Consider the following 16,623-nt stretch of genomic DNA (forward strand, 5'->3'; position numbering starts at 1 on the left):
CAGACAAAGAAAAATAATTAAGAAAAAGAGGAAAACTATTCATTTTAGGGTAACTAAAGAAAATGACATTTTTTGTTTACATTATATTGGACATTTTATAATTACATATTGTCATCGATTATGAAAATTTTAACGCAGGGAATTCCATCTAGTTAAAATTGTATCTTAAAAAAAAGTATTATTCCACCAGCTGTGGCAACAAGACAAAAACAAACAAAAAATGGTTCTCAACAAGAAACAAAACAAGGCCAACAGCCATAAGTCGCGTGCTCTCAGAAAAAAATGAACTTTCAAAAAGTAATGTACTTTAAAACTTTTCTGTACATCAAAACAGTTCAAAAAGTACAAAAAGCGATAAAACGCATAGTGATACCGGACCGACAGACAGACCGACAGACCGACCGACCGACATAGTGAACTATAGAGTCGCTTCCACGCGACTAAAAAAACCGTACCAATCAAACAACAATTTATACAAATCATGAGTAGACTCTAAAGTAAGTATACTGCTAAATTTTTCCATTTTAGGTTATAGGCCTATACATGCATATTATTTTCAAAAGCAATATATTTATATTAAAATAATCATGTTGTATCTACAATTTCAACCCGCAGTTATCAATTCGTAAATGATTAAAATAATATTACAAGGTCAAAAAGTACCGTAACGATAGGGATGCAATTAGGACATATATATATTATAGGTGCTGGTTGTTGCTGGCGTTTGATGAACAGAGTAAGAAGAGGCGAATATAATAATTATTATGAGAATATATGGTTAAAGTTTCAAACTTATGAGTTTATTGTTTTTGTGGTTCACAGGCCTAGTTAGTTGCTTATTATTAATCAGGAACTGAATGTTTTACCCATTTTTGTGATACTATAGTAATTATACGGTATAGGCTACAAATAGATAGCATATATTCAAAGGGGGCTATTAAGATATTGTTATCTATTTTTACAAAAATATAATAAATATATACAGTACTCACTACTAAAAAATCAAAAAAATCACGTTGTCTGTTTCTATTGAGAAACCAAACATGTGTAAGGTTTGTAAAATAGGTTTTTTAGGGTAAGCAAAGAAAATGGCTTATTATAATCCGTTTTATCCCATCTAGATACCGTACTTTATATAGCATAAGAAGATAGAAGAGAGAGACTAAATTACGCAGCTATATATATATATTGCCTCGATCGTTCTATTTTTACAAACAAATTAATAAAAATATATAAAAAACTAATATAAAAAGAAGAAAATGTTGCATTCTATCTTTATTGAGAAATGTGATTTGTAAAAAAGGTTTTTTCTAAGGGTAACTGCAAAGAAATTATATAATACTTGTTATTAGTTATACTTAATATGCCTATATCCTATCACGGTGCAATAAAAAAGGTGTTTTTTATTAAATTGTTTACGACTTGCAATTATGCCTACTTTTTACAAGTATTCAAGATAAGTACTGGTAGACTTAACCATTTTCAAGTTATATCTTGAAAGTTTACGAATTAAAAAAATGTACATCGAGTGTGCGTGTCGTAATTGACAGATATTCACATGATATAAAACAAACATAAGCCTATCGGGTGGTCTGCTTCAGTCATTAGTTGAGTTGATAAAAACAATGAAAGCTGCTATGAATTACATGATATTTCACATATCATTTTTGTTACTAGTTTTGTTGAAATGTACAGTTTGCCGGCCTCAGAACAAACCGAATATTGTCATATTTCTGGCTGATGATTTAGGCTACGGTGATCTACAGGCGACAGGAAACCCGATCTCAGACACTCCAAATATTGATATACTCTATCGAGACGGCCTGAAGCTTACACAGTTTTACAGTTCGGCTTCAGTCTGTAGTCCATCAAGGTATGTAGAATCCATCCATGTTGTGAACCGTCCATTCCAAAGCTTACGCTTTACCAAAACTTGTTAGTAATAATGTCTTCATTATGGAATACTTCTCTTTAAAATCTTTAGAGCTGGTTTGCTGACAGGTAGATATCCAGTACGGAGTGGTTTCTGGATCAATGAGAACCTGCCATCACTGAGGCTAAACAGTCCACTGGGACTTCCATTAAACGAGACGACCATCGCAGAGCTCGTCGCCGACCAGGGTTACAAGTCTGCTCTTATTGGCAAGTGGCATCTTGGAGTTGGTCGCAACAGAGAGTTCCTACCAAAACATCATGGATTCGATCACTTTTTTGGCCTTCCTGTCTCGGTTTACCTTAGCGGGTGTCCGCCCCAGATATGTTTTCCTCCTGATGTACCTTGTGTAACAGCAGATTGTACAAGTACGGACCCTCCTCTTCCATTATTTTTAGAAGATGAGATTATTGAGCAACCAGTGAATCTGTTAACACTGATTGAAAGACAAACCATAGCCGCTAGAAGTTGGGTTACAGAGTTTAGTGAAAGTGGTAATCCATTTCTCCTGATGTACTGGTTTGTGCAACCTCATGTTCCACATTTTGCCTGTTCACGGTTTCATAATTCTACCCTAGGTGGGGATTATACAGATTCCTTGGCTGAGATGGATTGGCAAATTGGAGATATCATCACTAAATTAAAAGAAATCGGAGAGTTTGACAACACTTTATTCCTATTTACGTCTGACAATGGGTAAGTATAATAAATCTCTTAGGACTTTTACTTAGAGTAGTAGTCTTATGCAATGACCAGATTCTAACATAAATAAAAAACAACCACATTGGAGAAAATGATAACAACAATTTATTTACAAATCCCAACAATTTTGTAATGTGCACATAAAATTAAAAATATTACGAAAAAAAAATTAAGAACAATTTAAGAATTAATTTAATTATTAAATTTGTCTTCCTAATTAAAAAAAAAAAATTTAAAAAACATAATATCTCAGGACTTTGACATGGAGTATTAAATAAAGACAGATCATTTTCACTTATTTCTGATTTGGTTTAACCCCAATTAACAATTCAAAAAAAAGATCACTTACTAACAAGAAAAGAAACATAACCAAATATAATCACAAATTGTTTTCCAGTCCCGACAAATCTTCTGGTTTTCAAGGTGGTTCATCCGGACCATTTCGATGTGGAAAATCTTCTGCGTTTGAAGGCGGTACACGAGTACCCGGTGTGGTGTATTGGCCAAGTCGAATTGCTCCTGGAATATCTAAGGAATTGATCAGTCATCTTGATATATTCCCAACGATTGCAAGTTTAATTGGGTCATCAGTTGACAATATACAGCTTGATGGTTACGACATAAGTGATGTGCTCTTTAATATGGGAAAGGTTTGTATTTATTCTTTCTCGATTCCGATGATAACGACGATGACAAAATTTATATTTGGTTTTATATTGATGATGAAGAAGAAGAAAACAACAACTGAGATGAGGATGAACAAATTAATGATTTAGGGTGATTATAAAAATGGTTGATGAAATGAATGATCGTAAAGCGATCAATCGGTAGGCCTAAATTACATCGATCGGCAGTGACGGTGTATATGACACATATAAACAGATAACGCTAGGAGTGGGTTTGGTCCTTAATTCTTCGGGATCTGTTTAATCCAAAACTTACCTTTCCTAAAGAAACCATACCTCCAAAGCAAACTTAAATCGTTCTTGGTATTTATTCGTTCTCTTAGCCATTAGTTGCTTTCTTACCATATGAAAAATCTTTGCTTGCTTGTAATTTGTTTGTTCATGCTTATATTTCACGAAATTTTTACAAAAATATAATTTATTCGTGTTTGGAATGAAATTAAATAACCAGTGAATGATTTCCATTTTCCTACAGAGCCCTAGATCAAGTTTGATGTTTTTCAATAATACATGGAAAAGCCCATTTGCCTACCGTTACAACCAGTACAAAGCGCATGCCGTAATACTTCAATCTTTTTCGACGATCTCTGAAGATTTAGATGACTATAATGCCAGGTGTGGTAACGCTATGCCACTTAGTCGACACGATCCCTCGTTACTTTACAATCTCCACCTAGACCAAGAAGAACGTGTAAACATTGGTGAAGATCAGGAGATGCAGTCAGTACTGAATCAGTTACACACTGCTAGATTATTAGAAGAGAGTGGCCTAACTTACGGTGAGAGTATACTGAATCGATCTGCTGATCGTTTTCAAGCTTGCTGTAACGAGGGATGCGAACCGTTTCCACTATGTTGTCAATGCGTTTCAAATTATACAAACGAACTATTCTCCAATTCTCAACGCGTCACAGCCGTTTCCTTTTCGAGCTCTCAGTTTGCCTGGCTGGTTGCATTTGTGATAATATTTGTAACTGTATTTTTAATGGCAATTATAATGTTATTAATACCACGTTTAAGACAAAAACAAAATGAAGAAAATTATATAAAGCTATCTTAAAGATGTATTGTCCCTTTGTCAAATTCTAAAAAAATAAAAGATTTCGAAAAAAAGTGGGTCGTTTTGAAGTATCATAATAGTTATTAACTTTCACAAAAAATTAGTAAAAAAATCATTTAAATGAAATACAGACGTTTTTTGGTTCAAAAAATAACTTTGACTTCCAGTCAATGTTTTCAATCAAAACATACCTCATAATGCAACGCGCTTATTTGGATACTCTGTATGCATACTCATAAAACTTCCTCGCGATCTGTGTGAAAACACCTTCTCAACCGTGACGAGTTGTAAACAATCCTAATCAGCATATGCATAATGCGTACTTGTGGTTTGAAATCTTTGTTTACTTTCGCTCGCGACGATTTTCCAGACGAAATGTAATCAAACTAATTTACCTGTTAATTACGTAAACTTGTTGCTTTTGACTCGAATTTTCGACTTAAAGTGAATAACTTTAATATTACTTTGATATGGCCAATTTAAATTTAGAATATTTTGACCTTCATTTTTTTGTGTTTCAAGGGACAATACATCTTTAAGCTAATCTTCAAATAATTAATACAATGGTTCAAAATACTTCCTATTATTTCCATTTATTCTGATTTCATCAAAACCATGTAATCATTAGTAGGCCTATGTTTGTAGAAATATACATAGACATATACTTTAGAATACATTTACTAGACTTCTCTTTACATATACATATAAGGGGCACACAAATGTATATTACAGTATAACCTGTATCCATACATACATGCATACACACACACAACACAATTTATAAAATGACCCAAATGCATGACAATATTATATACATACAATTATTATATTTTAACTATACAATTGCATAAAATGAAAAAAAAAAGCCATTATTATTCATGTCAAGTACATGGGCGGCCGTTGGCCCTACAAAACATAATTGACTATATATAACTTACGATATCATCATGATTTATTATTTCTTTGGTAAGATCAAAATCGGATTGGTGGTATAGAGTACGAACGACTACTGGAGGTCATGTGCAAGTCCCACCCAAATAACTAGTCATGTTCTCAATATACTTAGCATAGGCCTAAAGTAGAACATTACGTCATATTAGGGCAAACTTTTGACCAATTACTCATTGAGACAAAACCACTCCACACAGTAGGGCCTAGCTTCAAAGTGCAAAGTGGTTTCCTAATATAGGCAAGCTTGTGTTAGAAAGTAACAACAATATGGTAGGTCTGGCGGTGGCCAAATTTTATAAGTTGCTGTATGAATACATTTGTGTCTTAAATCATTATAAAATGTACAATCAACATTAAATAAAATTCGTCTTCTACACTGTTCTGTTTACTAATTTTACACATTTTGTTCCCGTGCCTTTCAATGTCAAGCTCCAATATCCGTATTAAACGTAACTTACTCAATGATCTTTTTTTTAAATGAATGATATTCATTTAAAACATATCTCTTTTTTTATAAGGTAGAAGAACTAATTAACTTGGGAATAAACTAAAAATAATTTGGAAAGCATTATTGTTTTTCGATTACTACTTGATGATATTATTATTTAAAAATCTTTAAACTTATCTAAGGCAGCAACATTTGGCCATTGTTACCAATACCAAATTCGTTTCCATTAAGTATAATTAACATCCAAAATGGTTCCAAGTATTTGATAATATAGTCGACTATACATTTTTTCTACCCGCAGAATCACTTCTTAACGCGATTTTATTATTTTATTTATTGACATTATTTGCACAATTACCAAACCACCGGCATTTATTGCCTGTGACACGTATGTATTTAGTGCTGATTAACTAGGGTGAATATACTATGAAGGGGCTGTGATAAAAAAAAAGACGAATGAAGGTGACTCATGTATACTATAGATTGGCTAAAATAGAGGAGTTACTTTAGCTGATTATCTACTTGCTCTAGTAGGCCCTATATATGAAGACGAGACCAATGCTACGTACAAATACAGTTAGTATCCCTATTAAGGTGAATCCTTCAGGACACAACACATTTTCCATAAAAGTTTCACCTGAATGAGGGGTTAGTTGTTAAAATATTGCCCCTCTGTTCGAAGGAAAGTATCCCCTAAATACTGGGGACGCTAACCAAAAGTTGAAAACAAAACCAAAATTGTTCTTTAGGGGTTTTCACAGGACAAAACAATACCAAAATGAAAAATATATGACAAACTCTTGAGAATTGAGAGAATTGGAAATTTAGTAGGCAACGTTTCACCATAAAAACTGTCAAGCCAGGGAAAAAGTATCATGATTATGGCAAGATTAACATAACAGTGGTTACGGCAATTGTGTAGGCAATAGATGTCGTTAAATAAAAATAATAAAATTGCATAAAGTGATTCGGCGGGTAGAATGCAAAGTCATAATGACTACCAATAATCCCATGCAAGCTATAGAGCATTTTTGCTCTGTCTCTCAGGATTGTTTTAACTCTGTTTTATTTTATCTTAACTTTACAGACACTGATTGGAAAGAAAATATGGAATTGCAATTACACATTTGTATAAATTTTTTAGATGATATTCCTGCTTTTGTGCATTATTCATATTCATATTAAGCCTATACATTTTTTTTGGCTCCTGTGAAAATTCTAATAACATCTAAAAATAAATAAAGTATCAAAATTATTATATCCATTTTGTATAAATAAAGTGTCCCCTTAATAAATAGGGGTGTCCCTTGACGTCTGAAGCGTTAAAACAATTTGCTCTCGTTTCGTTCAAAAAAAAAAGAGGGTCAGAGCGCTAAATATGTTAATAATACAGAGCCATATATATAAAGAGTTACGACATTGAAAATTAGAAGCCATTTTTGTGTCAAAGAATTCGCTATAATAACAAAAGAATAAATGCTAGGGCCTACATGCAAGTCAGGATACATCAAAGCATGAACCAATACAAAAACACACAAATTCACCCCTCTTTTTATACAGTATATGGCTCTTTGTGTGTTTTTGACACAAACTTTCAGAGACTCGTTCATCATTTTATTTGTAATAATTTGCCTTTATTATTTTAATATTGTTCATACCCTATTCAATATATTAACAAATATATCCACGACACTTTATTATTTTATTTAGTCATCAAAGCATGCATTATGGATTGAAAATATTACATAATTGTTATTAATAGGACGTAGTTATGGGATGTTTCGTTCTAAAATCAATCAATCGAACTTTATAATATACTAGCGCACGCGCGCGCAATATTCTTTGTCTCAAGTACTTCTGTACGCTGTGCACATCGATATTTCACCGTAAAATGTGCAATTACATTTTTTTAAATATAAGAAAAAGTTTAAAGTATTTTCTTGCTCCTATACTTTACATGCATTAACGGAGACAAGTTTGACACAAATTGATCTGCATATCACGTGACTATAATCCAATGTCGTAACTCTTTATATATATGGCTCTGTAATAATATAAGTACTGGCGCCCTCTTTTAGTTTTAGACGTACCTGGGAATCCATACTGCAGTTGATGTTGTTCAGCTAGTCCGCTCAGCTGCTAGGCCTACAGTAGCTCTCTGCATGGAAATGTGTTCGTTTTCTGGTAAAGCTGCACTTATTACAGGTTAGTAACATTAAAATCCATTCCAACATTTACTGTAGGGTATGAATCTACTCTCTAATAAGCCCTATTTAGGCCTTTGTTATAAACATGTAATGGGGGTTCTAGGCAGGCCTAACCTAGCCTACTACTAGCTAGGTTTTAGGCCTAGCCTACTACTAGCCTAGGCTAGCTAGGCTAGAGCCCTGTTTGGCCCCCAGTGGCTAGCTATAGCTAGGCTAGGCTACTATTTAGGCCTAGTAGTAAGCCTAGTACAGTCAAAGCGCCCTACCTACAGATAGGCCTAGCTCTAGTCTAGGCCTAGGCCCTACTATTTGTTATAATAATATTCGAGTCGAGGCCCTTGCTTGGGGTCCTCCTAAATACCAAGACCTACCAAGACCTACCAAGACCTGTCAATTTAAAGTGTTAATTTAACGAAATATGATATATATAGACTTCTAATAGCATTTCCAACAATAAAACCTCAATTTTAGCGCTATATAGACACCAAAAATGTTAAATAATCGACAAGCTTCGCGTTCGCGAAACGAACTGAGTTGATGCATACATTGCGTCACAAATGTCCGTATTGCGTCAACTAGTATGACCAACCAAGACCTACCAAGACCTGTCAATTTAAAGTGTTATTTTAACGAAATATAATATATATAGACTTCTAATAGCTTTTCAAACAATAAAACCTCAATTGTAGCGCGATATAGACACCAAAAATGTTAAATGTAGGCCTACGACCCAGTAGGCCTATGACAGGAGAACTGCGTCGAGTGTCAGTGAGCCATACTAGTTGACGCAATACGGACATTTGTGACGCAATGTATGCATCAACAACTCAGTTCATTTCACGAAGCTTGTCGATTATTTAACATTTTCGTAACATTTTTGGTGTCTATATCGCGCTGAAATTGTTGGAAATGCTATTAGAAGTCTATATATATCATATTTCGTTAAAATAACACTTTAAATTGACAGGTCTTGGTAGGTCTTGGTTGGTCATACTAGTTGACGCAATACGGACATTTGTGACGCAATGTATGCATCAACTCAGTTCGTTTCGCGAACGCGAAGCTTGTCGATTATTTAACATTTTTGGTGTCTATATCGCGCTAAAATTAAGGTTTTATTGTTGGAAATGCTATTAGAAGTCTATATATATCATATTTCGTTAAATTAACACTTTAAATTGACAGGTCTTGGTAGTTCTTGGTAGGTCTTGGTAGTTCTTGGTAGGTCTTGGTATTTAGGAGGACCCCTTGCTTGGGCCTTTTAGCCCTCTAGAGTCTAGGCTAGGCCTATCTAGCTAGGTACAGGCCTAGGACTACGTAGGCCTCTAGTACTACTAGTAGTAAGGCGGGCCTAGCTAGGTAGTAGGCAGCAGGGCTCTACTATAGGCCTAGTAGTTTTGCACTCCCACCATGGATAGATTTTGACTAACTTGATCGTGGATAGCACTTGGAGAGCTATAAATGTTACCTCTATGGATAGCACACCTTGAATTATTAAAATGTCATGGTTTTTAATTCGAAGTGATTAGGATTCCGGCAGAATGAACGCAATTTATTGGTCAATTGAAAATCGCTCATACATGCACATTTTTATAACCTCATGTACACAGTTCAACACCAATTTTGACGACTGGTTGGCTGGCTTAGTGGTGTGGTATTGCGGCTAGGGGTCTAAAGGTTTTGCTGGTCATTGTAGGTTCAATTCTCGATCAATTTTTTACATTTTTTTTTATTCACAAAATTGTATTTGATTGAACATTGTCTTTATTCATTATCGTCTTTACCCACCATATTGCCTAGACGGATGTTTTTTTTTAGTTTTAGGTTTTAGTGAAAAGTTTCTGTCGGAATCTGTTACAATGGGCAGTTGAGTTCAGGTGCCGGAATCCTAACCATGGCATTTTTAATTTTAGGTGCAAGTTCTGGTATTGGAGCAGCAACTGCAAAGGAATTTGCATTAAGAGGATGCTCCGTGTCTTTGATTGGTCAGAACCAGTCCAACTTGGAGGAAACGTCTAGAGCATGTCAGGAAGCTGGACTTTCTCCAGATCAGGTGAGAATGTTAACTAAGATTTACTTGAAAGGAAAGGGAATAAATAAAGAGTAGTAGTACTAGTAGGCCTATGTGATTGAAACAAGACAATGAACAACTTTGAACTGTTTTATTTTTAAAATGTGTGTTTTGTTTTCCATTTCTATTGCGAAAATAGTAGTATTACTTATTAGTTTTAAAATTAGTTTTGTAATAGCGTTGAGTCAACTTTTATGTTTTTAGTTCTTAATCAAATATGAAAAATGTTTTAGTATCAGTTTTTATTTCCCATTGTGTATTAAATTTTGTAATCTGTATGGATGCACCATCTACGCATTGTGTGCCACTGTTAAAAATGTGTAGTTCCAAATAAATATTATTTATTATTAAGATTAAGAAGATGAGTTTTTGGCGTCAAATCCATATGTAAATATATTTTATCAATCATCTTTAGAAAGGTTAAAAAAGTTATTTAAACTAAATTTATCCATGTTTTTCAGGTTTTAATTCTGCAAGGTGACATGTGTAAAGAAGATGATGTAGAACGTTTTGTTAAGTCCACTTTAGATCACTTTGGACGACTTGATATATTGGTAGGATATCTTACAATCAAATGGTGTAGTAGTCCATGGGATGGTGTAGTAGTCCATGGGATGGTGTAGTAGTCCATGGGATGGTGCAGTAGTCCATGGGATGGTGTAGTAGTCTATGGGATGTTGTAGCAGTCCATAGGATTGTGTAGTAGTCCATGGGATGGTGTAGTAGTCCACGGGATGGTGTAGTAGTCCACTGGATGGTGTAGTAGTCCACGGGATGGTGTAGTAGTCCATGGGATGGTGTAGTAGTCCATGGGATGGTGTAGTAGTCTATGGGATGTTGTAGCAGTCCATAGGATTGTGTAGTAGTCCATGGGATGGTGTAGTAGTCCACGGGATGGTGTAGTAGTCCACTGGATGGTGTAGTAGTCCACGGGATGGTGTAGTAGTCCACGGGATGGTGTGGCAGTCCATGGGATGGTGTAGTAATCCATGGGATGGTGTAGTAGTCCATGGGATGGTGTATTAGTCCATGGTATGGTGTATTAGTCCATGGGATGGTGTAGTGGTCCATGGGATGGTGTAGCAGTCCATGAGATGGTGTAGTAATTTATGGGATGTTGTAATAGTCCATGGGATGGTGTAGTAGTCCATGGGATGGTGTAGTAGTCCATGGGATGGTGTAGTATTCCATGGAATGGTGTTGTAGTCCATGGGATGGTGTTGTAGTCCATGGGATTGTGTAGTAGTCCATGGGATGGTGTAGTAGTCCATGGGATGGTGTAGTAGTCCATGGGATGGTGTAGTAGTCCATGGGATGGTGTAGTAGTCCACGGGATGGTGTAGTAGTCCACGGGATGGTGTAGTAGTCCACAGGATGGTGTAGTAGTCCATGGGATGGTGTAGTAGTCCATGGGATGGTGTAGTAGTCCATGGGATGGTGTAGTAGTCCACGGGATGGTGTAGTAGTCCATGGGATGGTGTAGTAGTCCATGGGATGGTGTAGTAGTCCATGGGATGGTGTAGTAGTCCATGGGATGGTGTAGTAGTCCATGGGATGGTGTAGTAGTCCATGGGATGGTGTAGTAGTCCACGGGATGGTGTAGTAGTCCACGGGATGGTGTAGTAGTCCACAGGATGGTGTAGTAGTCCATGGGATGGTGTAGTAGTCCATGGGATGGTGTAGTAGTCCATGGGATGGTGTAGTAGTCCACGGGATGGTGTAGTAGTCCACTGGATGGTGTAGTAGTCCACGGGATGGTGTAGTAGTCCACGGGATGGTGTGGCAGTCCATGGGATGGTGTAGTAATCCATGGGATGGTGTAGTAGTCCATGGGATGGTGTATTAGTCCATGGTATGGTGTATTAGTCCATGGGATGGTGTAGTGGTCCATGGGATGGTGTAGCAGTCCATGAGATGGTGTAGTAATTTATGGGATGTTGTAATAGTCCATGGGATGGTGTAGTAGTCCATGGGATGGTGTAGTAGTCCATGGGATGGTGTAGTATTCCATGGGATGGTGTTGTAGTCCATGGGATGGTGTTGTAGTCCATGGGATTGTGTAGTAGTCCATGGGATGGTGTAGTAGTCCATGGGATGGTGTAGTAGTCCACAGGATGGTGTAGTAGTCCATGGGATGGTGTAGTAGTCCATGGGATGGTGTAGTAGTCCACGGGATGGTGTAGTAGTCCACGGGATGGTGTAGTAGTCCACAGGATGGTGTAGTAGTCCATGGGATGGTGTAGTAGTCCATGGGATGGTGTAGTAGTCCACAGGATGGTGTAGTAGTCCATGGGATGGTGTAGTAGTCCATGGGATGGTGTAGTAGTCCATGGGATGGTGTAGTAGTCCATAGGATGGTGTGTGGTAGTCTGTGAGATGGGGTGTAGTTAGTCTGTGAGATGGGGTGTAGTAGTCTGTGAGATGGTGTGTAGTAGTCCAGGGGATGGTGTAGTATTAGTATAGTCCAGATTGTTTTTTATATTCATTACACTATTAATTATGTAAATTAATTACAATGAAACCTTACAAAATGGTGTATTTTTGTAATTTTAGGTTAACAATGCTGGAACAGCAGCCAAAAATACACTTGAAACAGCAACAATGGAAACTTTTGATCAAGTCTTTAATCTCAATGTTAGATCTGTTGTACAAATTACTAATCTTCTTGTGCCTTCATTAATCAAATCTAAAGGTTAGTTAAATGTAACTGATTGTCAGTAGGTTTTTAAAAATATTCTTTGACTTAAACAGATAAATTTAATGGTACAGGTAAACACCTGGGACTACTGTTTTTGGATAAAGATCATCTGGGAACATTGCGTCAGGTGCTGTATAGATTTATTGGTGCGGTCAAATCCCTCCCTGAGACTACTGTTCTTAGATGAAAGATCATCTAGGAATATCGCGCCAGGTGTAGACTGAGAGCCTGTAACGCAGTGTGTTGGAAGTTGGACTTCTTGCGAGATCAGGATTTTGAGTCCAATGCTCATGGCATTGCTTATATCCTTCGGCAATATACTATGTTTGCCTTGCCTCTCTCCACCCAGGTGTACAAATGGGTTCTACACTGATTACTTTGCAACACTATGGAAGTATGTTTCCAAATGTTTGATCAAAATAACCAGGGTGATAATTTGAAAGCGTCATTTGCACATTATGTATTTAATTACCATTGAATTTGTGCTATATAATTATTAATACAGTATTATCTATTATTGCCACACTGTCAATGTCCACCTTTTATCAAAGTATCTGTCCAGCAGATACAGTAATAATTTATTCAGTAGTAAAATTGTTTTCTGTTTTAGGTTCAATTATAAATGTTTCCAGTGTTTGTGGAACAAGGGCTGTAAGTATTATTTGTGATTTCATAATTGTAATGAAGAAAACAAATGACTTTTATATCTAAGACTTTTAATTTCTTTTTAAAACTTTTAAGAGTTGCTCAACTGTAGGAAGGTACAACAACCTATATAGTTGTTTTTCCAGGTTTTTATACATAAACAGTGTACAATAATTCTTCATCATGCATTTTATGTGTACAGTTTTTATGTACAGAGACCATTGGCTTAGCATCCATCCTATATGAAAGACAATAAACATATTCTGCCTAAGGGCACAAACAAGGTGACACAGGCAGTTCCTGAACCCATGCCTCCTCATATACAGTGTGGTTCACTGCCATTGCACCATATCATTCTCTTACATTAAATTACTATGTTTACATACAGGTTCCTAATATGATAGTTTACAACATGTCAAAGAGCGCCCTCGATCAGTTCACACGAGTTACAGCACTTGGTACGTATAAATGATTTGATGATGATTATTATATTGCGCACATACTACTGACGGTGCTCAATGTGCTTATATTGACCTTGTAGAGGTTACACACATACCACTGACGGTGCTCAATGTGCTTATATTGACCTTGTAGAGGGTCAGTATTTTATTGGTACTTACTTTAGAATCAGTTGCACTTAAGTGTTATCAGATTCAGATTCGATTTATTAAGTCATTCATACATATAGTACAATGATATTATTTTCTTGACAGAAAAACACAAACAAAACAATACACACATAATATTTACATTCATGATCAACATGGAACTTAAAGATGTATTGTCCCCCAAAATCATGAAAAATAAAGATTTTTAAAATCGGACTTTGAATAGGCCATTTTGCAGTTTTAATCAAAGTTGTTAACTTCTATAAGAAAAAAAACGGGGAAAAGAAACTTATATATTATATATTATATATTCTGTTTATTTTGTCTTTATAAAAAGACAAAATAAACAGTTAAATTACCCAAAAACTCATTGTCTTCCAGACAATTTGACAATTTTTTGTTTTAAATTACATTTTTCTCAGGTAAATACATTTTTTTTCAGACCCAATTTTTTGTGAGAGTGAATAACTATTATGTGACATTAAAATAACATATTCAACAAAAAAATAAAAAAAAAAATATTTTTTTAGGGGGACAATATATCTTTAACAACTGATCAAGCAATATAAAATACAAAATACCTAATGACTTATCTTTGGAACTCATTGTTGTGTGTCTAATAGCGCTAGGTAAGAATGAACATTTATGTCTATTTGTTTTAACTGGAATTGTTTGTTAATCTTCCAGATCTGGTAACTACTAACTTATTGTTGAGAATATGAGATTCATCAGCTAAAATACTATTTAATTTAGATATAATTTCATCATTACACTCATTATATGTGTGATATACCTCGACACCAAGTATCAAGTGTTATGTGATCTTTAAGTAAAAGTTTCTTTATTCATATTTTTATAATTTCAGAATTGGCGCCAAAAGGAGTGAGGGTCAATTCTGTCAAGTAAGTTTTCTTTCCTCCAAAGTTAAAAACTCTTCCCTGCAATTGTTGACATTTTGTAAAAATTAGGCATAGATATTACTGTAAAAACATTAAACCAGGACATTTGTTTTCTCTTCATATTGATCGAAAGTAATCAGAGCATCATAAAAGCAAAACAAAAATATCAATCTGTGTGTGATACATGATGGTTAAGCGGGCTGCTTAAATTATAAGAATCAACTTATTTTGTTAAAGATGAAAACAATTATTGCAATAGGCCCATATAATATTTTTTTTATATAATTTTATCGAAATCAAGGTAAAGTATACTATTATTAATAAATAAAGTAAATATTAATAAGTACTTAAATTTGCCTAGTGCAAACCTCCGCGATGGAAGGGGAATCTTCTCTGGTTCCGTTAACTATATCCACACACAGCAGTCGGTTAAAAGCTTGAAAATGGAAGGTGAGCAACAAATAAGAATTAGTCTCCTCGTCCCCACATATGCACCTGATAAATGTGAAAGTTACTTTTGAATACAATTTATTTCATTGCAGTCCTGGATCTATTGACACCCCACTTCATGAAAAAATTGGTAAGGATATAAATAAAGTTAGAGAGGTACGTTTTAATCAACTTTTAATTTATATACAGTAATTGTAGTAGTAGTTCTGCTTCTTCGCTTTCTGGTAGAAAGGAGTGGGATTTTAAGGTGGTTGATTTTATAATGAAAAATAGAAATTAGCATTCTAGAGTTACTTTTTATTTTACGTTTCCTTTTTTTAGTTGGCCACCAAGATCCACCCGCTTGGAAGAATTGGTGAAAGCGATGATGTTGCGAAATCCATTGTGTTCTTAGCGTCGGATGATGCATCGTTTGTAACAGGAAGCTTTATGCCTATAGATGGTGGAAGATATCTGATGTGTCCTCGTTGATCGTGGGCGATACCCGACACATGACCTCGTTGATAGCAGATATGTAATTGTGCCCTTGGTGGTATCTGTCAACTTTGAAACTAACAGTAATTGGAAGCTTTTGATTTGCAACGTTCAACGACAAAGAAACATGCTAGCTAGGTCAGTTGGTGTGTTGTTGATTGTCACCTGACAACCTATGTAAGGAGTGGGAAAGTATGTCCCAACTTTCCTGCATGTGATCAATATATTGACATGACCTAGTTAGGTCGTAGGTCATCGTAAATCAAAAGCCGATTGAACAATGCTGCAAATTATTTAGTACTGTATCAAATCACATTAAGACAGTGAAAACTTGATTAATGAACTCTCAAGTCAAGAAAACGTGGCAGACATTAAATTATGTTTAAAGACAAATTTTACTGCAATTCAAAACTGAATTTCAAGATAAACCTAATGCCCTAAATTTTAGAAGGCAAGACAAGTATGTCCAGTTATACAGTACTTGTATATTTCAAACTATTTAACTACTAATGGTAATAATTAAAGTATAATATAGTTTGATCAATCAAAGTGTTGAATCAGTTGAATTTCAGTACAGTTACAGTACTTTGTGCATTAGTATGCGGTCTCCAATTCGGTATAAAGGCCAATTTACACAGACGAGGGGTAGACTTGCCTTAAGTCTCTGTCTTTAGTCCAGCAGTCGATGTTTCGTTTCAAGCTTAAGTAGTATATGTATGAAACGCCATATGTGCCAAAATATATATCTTTTTACTAATATTAAGTCAAAACTCTGTCTGGAACCCAGACTA

The 16,623-nt window shown here is 35.4% G+C and overlaps 2 protein-coding genes and 1 long non-coding RNA gene across 3 annotated transcripts in view; all 3 read left to right on the forward strand.

Annotated features, from left to right (window-relative positions):
• The window catches only part of LOC144856500 (uncharacterized), a 109,549-nt gene that overhangs the window by 36,021 nt on the left and 56,905 nt on the right, over positions 1–16,623 (forward strand). The window lies entirely within an intron of this gene.
• On the forward strand, positions 1,592–5,883 carry LOC144856100 (arylsulfatase A-like). Its single transcript, XM_078714072.1, has 5 exons — positions 1,592–1,873; positions 1,985–2,629; positions 3,033–3,285; positions 3,797–4,291; positions 5,851–5,883. The coding sequence occupies exons 1-5, from the start codon at positions 1,626–1,628 to the stop codon at positions 5,881–5,883; spliced, it is 1,674 nt and encodes a 557-aa protein (XP_078570198.1). The 5' UTR covers positions 1,592–1,625.
• On the forward strand, positions 7,878–16,375 carry LOC144856471 (3-oxoacyl-[acyl-carrier-protein] reductase FabG-like). The gene is made up of 9 exons (XM_078714486.1): positions 7,878–7,985; positions 9,901–10,040; positions 10,520–10,612; positions 12,612–12,750; positions 13,367–13,407; positions 13,790–13,859; positions 14,875–14,911; positions 15,451–15,514; positions 15,680–16,375. Exons 1-9 carry the CDS (start codon positions 7,943–7,945, stop codon positions 15,827–15,829), a joined length of 777 nt encoding a protein of 258 aa, XP_078570612.1. The 5' UTR covers positions 7,878–7,942; the 3' UTR covers positions 15,830–16,375.

The sequence above is a fragment of the Antedon bifida genome, chromosome 11 (genome assembly GCF_963402885.1).
Source record: "Antedon bifida chromosome 11, ecAntBifi1.1, whole genome shotgun sequence".
Classification (NCBI taxonomy): Eukaryota; Metazoa; Echinodermata; class Crinoidea; order Comatulida; family Antedonidae; genus Antedon; species Antedon bifida.

What these genes read in the sequence shown, in the direction of transcription:
- LOC144856100 (XM_078714072.1), top strand. Translation starts at nt 1,626, where the DNA reads ATGAAAGCTGCTATGAATTACATGATATTTCACATATCATTTTTGTTA. An exon ending in TGCTCTTTAATATGGGAAAG is followed by an intron (nt 3,286 to 3,796) that starts GTTTGTATTTAT and finishes ATTTTCCTACAG; the next exon opens with AGCCCTAGATCAAGTTTGAT. An exon ending in TTGCATTTGTGATAATATTT is followed by an intron (nt 4,292 to 5,850) that starts GTAACTGTATTT and finishes TTTTTTTATAAG; the next exon opens with GTAGAAGAACTAATTAACTT.
- LOC144856471 (XM_078714486.1), top strand. Translation starts at nt 7,943, where the DNA reads ATGGAAATGTGTTCGTTTTCTGGTAAAGCTGCACTTATTACAG. An exon ending in TTCATTAATCAAATCTAAAG is followed by an intron (nt 12,751 to 13,366) that starts GTTAGTTAAATG and finishes TTTCTGTTTTAG; the next exon opens with GTTCAATTATAAATGTTTCC. An exon ending in GTGAGGGTCAATTCTGTCAA is followed by an intron (nt 14,912 to 15,450) that starts GTAAGTTTTCTT and finishes ATTTCATTGCAG; the next exon opens with TCCTGGATCTATTGACACCC.